Genomic DNA, 9,607 nt, shown 5'->3' on the forward strand with positions numbered 1-9,607 from the left:
ATAATAATATCATTATGATAAAATTTGTCAAAAAAACTCTGTTATACATCCCGTAAAAAATATTAATAATATTTACGTAATAATCAATGGATTATCTCGGGAAATTCTCTTGCATCGACTTACCAAGCAGCAATTGTCCACAAGATGTGAACATGAGCAGATTTGAATCGTCTTTGGCTTCGGAAGCCGCCCGCAGATCCTGCTGATTCTCTGAACGGCTTGATAACTGTTGTTGCTGCAGCTGTTGCTTTTCCGGGATAAGGACATCTTTTGAGTGTTTTGATTCCAGGTAACTCTCTGGTTTCAGTTCCGAATTTACGGAATCCTTCGATTCCTTCGAATGACTCGAATTTTGACTTCTCACCGTAGAATCAAGCACAATCGTCGCTGTATCTTCCATGATTTTTTACCAAGTAAATCAATCGTACATCACTGTTTTTTATAATAATGTCATGTTCTTCTGAATTATTATTCTTGGTCAGAATAATTTTTATAATAATCACTGAGTGATACTATCTATTCACAATATTATTTAAAACTCATGAAGGCCCAAAACATAATAATGTCTAAATTGCGGTCGTTTTCTGGTTGATTTGCAAAATTTTCATGTGTTATTTCGAGCACAGTCTTTCGTTAATCTATTTTTATATATGAGTTATTTTTATATGGAATGCTGATTTCAATTTAATTCAATTTAATTCAATTAAGAATTATTATCATAGGATCTTTATAATCACAATTTGGTCATATATTCTCTTAAATTTATTCAACTTTATGTATCTTAGCATATATGTATATTTATTTTACAGATAGAAATAAAAAGAAAATTCAATTATTGTAGATTATCGTTGATAAATCTATCTCCTATCTTAAATATTTTTAAAAATTATGTAAAATTAGTAGTAAAATATTTTGTATCATTCGGATTGCATTATTATTCATATGTATGTATTATACAAATTGATAATTGTTAGATTAATATTACAACTACATCGAACTCGAAGTAAATTGAACGTTGTAATCGCTGATAAGACTGACAACGTACTCAGAATCGGAATTATCTGGAAATAAAACAAAAATTCTATAATAATTTAATGAAACAAACAATAAAACAAATATATAATATCACAAAGAAATATCATTTCATCATGTCGTTTTATGATATACTATCATATGAAAAGTTCTCTACCATTTTGCAATTTTCGCAATAATTAACAAGATAATTACTAAAAATCATCAAATATTGATTTTCAATAATTTTTTTACTGGAGCACTATCAAGGAACAAAAAAACAGCAAGAGACAAAAATTATTTATTTTCTTCTCATAGAGATCAAAGAATTTTTTCAGAATTTTTTATCAACTTTTTAGTATTGCATTTTCTTATATTGGCAATTATTTTTACCAACATAAGAAAATGCGGTACTAAAAAATTCTGCAAAAGTTCTGAGTTTTATGAAAAAAAAAAAAAAAAACAATTTTTGTTACTTGCTGTATTTCTGAAAGTTCTGTAAAGTTGATAGTATTGTATTTGAGTAAAAAATTATTGAAAACCAATATTTGGTGATTTTAAGTAATTAATATCTTGTTAACTATTATAAAAATTGTAAAATGGTAAAGGATTTTTCGACAGTTTAGTCCGCTCTATCCCAATGCGAAAGTTTTATCATTATTTATCAAACACTCTGTATATTATATACATATATATGGATATGTATATAAAACATAACTTGCTTTACTTAATTTGACTACTTGAAATTTCTTATTTTATTATTTCTAAAACTGTGAAACTTTTGCTGCGGTTTTCTCATAAAACTCATTTTTTCAAAATTATTTTAGTGTGACTTTTAAAATATAACAATCTGTATACACGCACGCATGTGCAATTTATGTAATAAAAAACAAATGAAGAAATGTAATAAATAACATCAGAATATATCTAATAATCCTTAAAGAAAAATACATAACAAATTTGAATTTTAAATAATGAAATTTTAAATACGCATAATAACGAGAGTAATCAGTTTTATGTTAAATTGTATATATGAGCATTATCTCTCTCAATTTCAATATTAATTATCTCAATTATAATTATTACAAATTTAATTAATTTATACCGAATAAAATCTAGGTCAATACGGATGTACAAGCGTAGATGACCGATAAACGGATCAGTTATTTATGTTACTTATTTAAATTAATTTATTCCATTTTAGTTAATTTATTTTTTGAAAGAAAAGATGTATGCAATCATCATTGTTGATCAAAATCAGATTGTCTTTAATTTCAAGTGATTAATAAGTTAAATCAAACTACTATATTATAGTTATCATCATATATACATCTATATAATAAATTATATATGTATATATTTTTAAATATTAAAATAATTTTATTGTAAATTTTATTTTTTATTTTTATATATGTGTATATATTTATTAAAAACGTTGTGATATTTATTCATGATGATTCACCTATCTTAAACATCTTTCTGTTCGACAAGATAATAAGTGACAGATCATTATTTGAAATTTATGAGATTTGCTCAAACATATGGAGATAGACATCGATATGAATAGATTAATTTGCAATCTCACAAAAATTATTATAATAGCACAAAAATTGTTGTGTTAAATTACGATTTATAAATCGTTGCATTCAATTAGGATTTCCAAATCGTTGCGTTAAATTAGGATTTCTAATTTTACGATGCCACGATTAGATCCATTTGTGAAATATTATAACTTTCAGATCTTTAAATTCATTTACAAAATCCGGTAAATAGAAACTTTAAATTTGAAATTAGAGAAACAGAACGATTCTCGCTTATTACACATTACGTATTTTGCTAATTGATGGAATCATTAAATTTAGATAATAAAATATATGAGTATATTACATCCACTGTATATACACCTAAATTTTTCAAAATCCGTTTATTGTACAAATAAAGTATATAAAAAATATTTAAAAAATTTTAACTGAGCTATACACGTATATTCTAATTATGGGTTTCAATATATATTTATTTTCATAAACTGAAAACATCGATACATGGTAAATTAAAAAATTATAATCGCAAACGTTGATTATATCTAAAATATATAGTGATCGTTCTAGCCTCAAGTCTTCCACTTCTGGTATTCGTGAATAAACATACGTAACGGACTGTTCTTAAGGCTGCAAGGCATTTCTTGAAGTGTGTGTGTGTGTGTGTGTGTGTGTGTGTGTGTGTATGTGTTTCGAGGGCTTGACGGAGATCATTATTACATTCACCGGAGCGCTCTGGCCAGCGCTCTGCGGAATCTTTACACTTCGCAATGCTTTTCAGTTCTGTTTTCCGCTTTCTATAAGACCAGAAAGAGCATTTACTTCTTTTTGCAATTCAAACAGAGATTTATACCGATATCTTGCCAAGAGTTCCATTTACTACGTGCAGTGTCCCATTTAAAATTACACTTAAACAATTGGAAAACAGTAGATTTCTTGAAAAAATTGGTTTATCAAATGAAAGTTGCTTAGTTTCAAAAAGAATCTTGATGAACAATATATTTTGTTTTAGATAGAATCATGTCTGAGATTTATAGGTTATTTTCATTTTTTTAGAATAAAAAAAATATATATATATATACATCGTTTTTAATTTATCAGTAAAAATATAAAAATAAAATCATTAAAAAGTGAATTTTGCAAAAATATTTTGTGTATATTTGTTTTGATTTAAATATACAGAATTTTTTGAAATAACGCCTACTAATCATACAGTAATATTTCTAATAAAAAGCTGAGACAAATCTTCTATCATTTTGTAATTTTTGCAATGGTTAACGAAATATTAATTTCTAAACATTGCCGAATAAACAAATAAAATCGATGTATAAGATAATTTTAAGATATCTTTCTATTCTTTGTGAAATATTTTGAAGATATTTCTTAAAAAAACTGTTAAAGATATCTTAAAGTCTTACAAGTCGATTTTAAACATTTTGCTCAATGGATAACTAAAATATATATAAATATTGCGAATATAGATATATACATATAATCTGGCTTAATATATTAATATATTCTAAATCATGATGTACGATGTACGGTATAAAATAATATCTCTGTAAATTATACGCTCTTCGACATTTCATAATATCATATTTTTACATGCAAAGTATTAAAAAAACTTTGCTTTAATGGCTTTAACTTCCTTTTTTCATTACAAGTAATAAGCTAATATGAGATTTAGTTATTATTATAAATATACCGTTGAACTTATCTTAACAGCAATTATTAACATACAATTAAAAAAATATAAGGTTCTAATTATATAATAAAATAATCTAAAATAAAGAAAATTGATTAATGGTTGAATTGTTTCATTAAATGTATTTGAGTTTTTTTATATCAATATACAGAGTGTTAGTTAAGTATGGAAACATGCCATACTCAACAGAGTGATTTTCTTTGGTTTATTTTAGTAAAAAAGTCCATATAAACATGTGTCCATATAAACATGTAAACGGCTTAGTTTCCGAAATACAGGTGAATGTTCGCAAATGTTTGACGAAACGGTAAATTGCGTTGAAGATATCTTCCTGCATAAATATGCTTTGCTTCACATGAGTTACCATTCGTACAACCGTAAACAAAGTGACAAAAGTTAAAATCAAAGCCTCCTAGATCACCAGACTTAAATCCTTTGGATTATTTCCTTTGGGGGTATCTGAAATCATTGGTTTATACTATATCATCCCAATTGAGAATGAGAATGATTTGAGAAATCGAATAGTTGCTTCATGCGAGATAATACGTAACACATCTGGTATCTTTGAGCGTCAATCTTTGAGAAGAAGGCTCGATGGATGTATCATGACGCAAGGTGGACATTTTCAACAATTCTTCTAATTGTTTTATTTCATCAGAAGAACTGAAGCCTGTTTTTGTTTTACTGTTTTTGACTAGTTCAAGCTGTATTTCTTTCAAATAAACAAATTATTATTACTACACGTTTAAATTTTTTTATTTCGGCACTAAGCCATTTAGGACGCATGTTTATATAGATTTTTTTACTTGAAATAAACCAAAGAATCGTACTCTGTTGAGTACGACAACATACTTAACTAACACCCTGTATAGTACACAAAATATACAGTACAGATGTGAACAAATTCTTGCAATTGTTAAATCAATTACCGCACGTTTAATTTTTTATTGATAAATAAATGTAAAAAAAATTAAAAAATATAAAAGAAAATACAATATAAAGAAAAATGCAATATAAAGACGAAACTCACCGATCCCAATTCTCGCTCACATTCATCGTAAATCACAAATTGTAATTTGTACAATTGTGTAATTACCTTTTATAATTATATGATTATAATATAAAAAAAAACACATAAATACAATTGAGCGCACAATCTTCGTTATACATTCATACTTTCTCGATTAAAAGTCCACGATCCACGGGAACGGCCGCGAATTAACATATCAGTGCGTTATCAGTGTCGAATTTTTTGACTCACATGATTCACGCATCACACTATCGAAAATGTGAAATATCTCTTAAATATTCTTACGAGCACTTTTTTCACGATTTTCGCGCGTTTAATAACGATTGCAAGTCGCGAATCCCAGTGTGAACTGACGAGCGTTCGATCAGCAACTGGAGTCATGCGTCGAAAAGTATACAGGTAGATTGCAGGTATGCTGCTCCTATCTGCTCGCCTCTACGTCTTTCCATTTCTTTCTCTTTCTCCCCTCTATTTCTTCGGTTCTCAGCTTCCTTCTCTCGCTCTTACTTGTCTGCTTTTCCTACCTTTGCCCCTTCCTTTCCGCGCCGCGGTGCGCTGGAATTCGCAAAATTGATCTCGAGAGATCGAACGCATATCTTCGTTAGTAAAAAATGTATTAATATACGTCCGCACGTATGCAAGTTACGCGATTGTAACGTATTCAGGTTTAGAACAGAAATTAATGACATTCTTGCTCAATATTTTTTAAAAGAATTAAAATTGTTCAGCAACCAGTTCTTTTTATTATGCAAAACATTCGGTCACTGCTATTGATAGTATAACTGGAATTCTTTTGGTGATATATACAGAAATAAATGAAAGACGTAGAATAAAACTTTAGTTTTATTTTTGGGTCTAATGACTTAAAAAATGGAAAGATTTATATTTTTGTACATTTCTTAAGTTTGAACATAAATTTGAAATATAAATTATATTAAAATGTTCGATTTTTTTATTTTAAAATTTACTTTTTTTTTTATTTTTCTAAATAAACATAATGTCTCATTTGCTTTAATAGCTTTTACTTCCTTTTTTCATTATAAATAATGAGCTGATATGAATTTGATTTAGTTATTATAAATATATCGTTGAACTTATCTTAACAGCGATTTATTAACATATAATTAAAAAGATATAAAGTTCTAATTAATAAAGTAATTTAAAATAATTTAAGTTAATAAAAAAATTATGCACTGAGAGAAAAAAATGGTTGCAATTACCATAATTTAATTATAATTTACCACTTTTTTTGGAACAATTACAAATTTTTATAGTTATTTTAACCATATAAGTATAATTAATCGTGTTATAATAATAATTGCGCAGACTGCTGGAAAATTTTTAGTTATATTTTACATTTTCAATTTGCTTCTTTCCCGCATGGTTTCATTCCGCGAAACACCCCGTATTTTCAGAGAAGTAATTTATATAATGCTTGATTCGTTTTTATAAGTCAATATTAATTTTTGAATTATAAAGATTTGATTAAAAGTTAAATGTTTTGATTAAAAGTTATGATGTGTTAAAAAGAAAAGCTAAAGAAGATCAGAAAGATAAAAAATATTCACTGAAATCAATTTTTCTCTTCTTTTCATTAGTCTTCTTTTATTTATTCTAACAGCACATGTATAGACTCAAAATGTCATTGCATACACACGAGATAAAATTTTCATTCTACTGCGTGATCGTATGGCAAATGTAAAATAACGGAGAAACAGTACAAGAAAGAGAGAGAGAGAGAAAGGGGGGAGAGAGAGAGAGAGAGAGAGAGAGAGAGACGTTAAGTATATACTATTAATATAATTAAGAGCGCTAAGAATAAAGAAGCTGAGAACGGAGGTGATAAAAAATAGGAAAGGTTGACTGCACTCATTATCCAAGTGTCTAAGTATAGTCTTTCAACCCGGAAACGCACATTAAAGCGTAGTTATTCCTGTCTTTATATGCATATACGTTGTAATTTATTAGATATAGCGAGATTAGTTAAAATCAAATTTAAATTAATGCAAGAAAGCATCCTACAGTATCTTTCATAAATAAATATAAAAAAAATAATAAATCATATGATTGAAAATAAAACAAGCGCTTTAAAATGTGATAGAAATCGAAACGTAAATGTGAAGCAAAAACATCTCGCATAATAATAATTTTTGTTTTGAATAAATGTGAATAATTTTTGAAGCTCATTCCATGTAGTTTAATTTATATCTCAGTTCAAAAACTAATTTTTCATCTTTTTCTAAATATTAGAAAAAAAAATGAAGAGTAAGTTGAATCGATATTAAAGTTAAATTTGTTTGGTAAAAACGGGCATGAGTATATCAAATATTGCTATTATTATTTAACCAAATGTAACATTATATTTATCTTTCACATTTTTTTCTCCAATTCATGTTTTTTATGACTCTAACTTCTAACTTTTTCATTATCAAATTCTCTTTTTGTTTCTCTTTGTATTTCTTAGAAGACAGGTATTGAAAAAATTAAATATTTTAGTTTAAAAAAAAAACACTTTAATATATATCTTAAATGTAAGTCTTAGTAATTATATAATCTCTAATATAATTCATTATAAAGATCAAAATTAGAAAAGAAATCGAAAAAGAATTTGAAGATAAATGCTGTGGGAAAATCTATGTTTTTTTTGCACATTGATTATATATACGAGAAATAATAAGCATCCGTTTTTTTTTCTTTTTAGTTTTTAAAAAATATCTAATAGCTAATTAGTTTTCTTTATGCGCTTTAAGCACATGGCAAAGTCTTTTGCAGCCTTCTAGAGCATATCTTTTCGCCTCGAGGCATTTGGTGGTCATACTTTCGTGTATTGCTACGAAATGTTTCTGCACGCAACTACAACAGAACTAAAAGCAAATGAATGCCGCGTTTCAAAAATATAGCGTTTAAAACTTTCTTGTTTCAACAATTCTCCTGTTTTCATAATAAATCACGAAAGTTTTTTGATAAAAGTGATTTTAATGTCTTGAAGAAATTAGGCAATAGGCGGATATTGTTTTCACTATAATACAGCATTTCTTACAACATAAAACTTTCTTCCTAATTATTTCCGTCTACTAACCACTACTTCCTAGTCGGAATAAATATTGTAATATTATAATAAATATTTTCGGATCTTTCGGTAAAGTATATAATATAACTGCTGGAAAGCTAAATGCCAGAGTACCAGATAAGACAAGTGTGCAAGTAATCCACAATGCATGGCGAATATAAGCAAAGCTGCGCAATGCCACGTAGTTGGATGCGGTTCGGCACACTGAAAAGTTAATCGTGCGCGCCTCTTTACGGTATTCTCCTTTACTGGTATACGTCGTTGAAATGTCTGCTCCTGTCTACGTGCAGCATACATTGCACATCATGCCCGGCCATTACCTCTATACAAGTATGTACTACATACAGTAAAAGCTTGCCGTATACAGTGCCGTATAAAACCGTTAACGTAAGATTTACGATACCGTGCATGGAATCTCTCACTTTTCATTATTCTTCCTGCAACAAAAAAAAAAGAAAAGAAAGAGAAAAATATGAAAAATGAATTTTGACGTTATAAACATATCAATCTCAAAATCAGGAACTTAAAAAAAAGGATTTAATATATTTGCTTAATTTTTCAACTTAAGCAAAAAAATTTTGTTCTTTTTTAAATAGTTATACATAAACATCTCTTAAAATATAAATTGCATTTTATTAATTAATGTCTCTATTTTTATTTTTTCTTAATTAGTGTCTAATAAATTTATTTTCTAAAGAAAAAGAATCCAAAAATTACGAACAGAATTTTTTCGTATATTGCATGAATTCTATTTCAATTGTGTTATTTGAATCTCCATAGTCGCAGAAAATTAAAACACTGTGAAAAAAAAATTTCAAGAAATTATATTATATTAGAGTAAAAAGAATTTTTTAATCTCGCGGGGATTCATATAGATTAACAAGTAATCGCATTGTCTAAATGTTAAATTGAAAATTATGAATTATTTTATAAAATATATTGATGAACAGATTTTCTCTTCGCGCTGTATTTGCTGCTACGTAATTATTCTTCTTATAACAGTATAGAAATACACTTATGTAAGTGTAAAATGGAACTCAAATTATATGAGCTCAGAATTTCAATGGCATTTGCGCCACTTTTAATGAAATCGCTATTCGTATCGATGCCTTCTGATTTTCTAATTACAGTTCATCGATGTAACAATAATTTGCGTAATCATCGATGCTATTAATTTGTATATTTTTATATTATAAAAATGGAAGTAATATCATAACCTTTGCTTTCACATCTGTTTTTTCGTTGAAGCTAAT

At 27.3% G+C, this 9,607-nt stretch overlaps 2 protein-coding genes across 3 annotated transcripts in view; both read right to left on the reverse strand.

Annotated features, from left to right (window-relative positions):
* The window catches only part of LOC108750381, an 8,725-nt gene extending 3,055 nt beyond the window's left edge, over positions 1 to 5,670 (reverse strand). Inside the window, exons 1-2 of the mRNA XM_018489794.1 lie at positions 5,516 to 5,670; positions 124 to 638 (exon numbers count right to left, since the gene is read on the reverse strand). Coding sequence (XP_018345296.1) covers positions 124 to 400 — 277 coding nt within the window. The 5' untranslated portion in view covers positions 401 to 638; positions 5,516 to 5,670. The remainder of the gene's footprint in view (positions 1 to 123; positions 639 to 5,515) is intronic.
* Positions 929 to 9,607, reverse strand: part of LOC108750380 (cytosolic endo-beta-N-acetylglucosaminidase) — an 18,232-nt gene continuing 9,553 nt past the window's right edge. The window contains exon 8 of one of the 2 annotated variants that reach the window (XM_018489793.1): positions 929 to 1,061. In XM_018489793.1, the coding sequence (XP_018345295.1) occupies positions 988 to 1,061 (74 nt within the window). In that variant the 3' untranslated portion in view covers positions 929 to 987. Of the gene's footprint in view, positions 1,062 to 7,996; positions 8,792 to 9,607 lie in introns of those variants that run through there. The other variant, XM_018489791.1, reaches the window with a different exon arrangement.

Source organism: Trachymyrmex septentrionalis, unplaced genomic scaffold (genome assembly GCF_001594115.1).
Source record: "Trachymyrmex septentrionalis isolate Tsep2-gDNA-1 unplaced genomic scaffold, Tsep1.0 scaffold367, whole genome shotgun sequence".
Lineage (NCBI taxonomy): Eukaryota > Metazoa > Arthropoda > Insecta > Hymenoptera > Formicidae > Trachymyrmex > Trachymyrmex septentrionalis.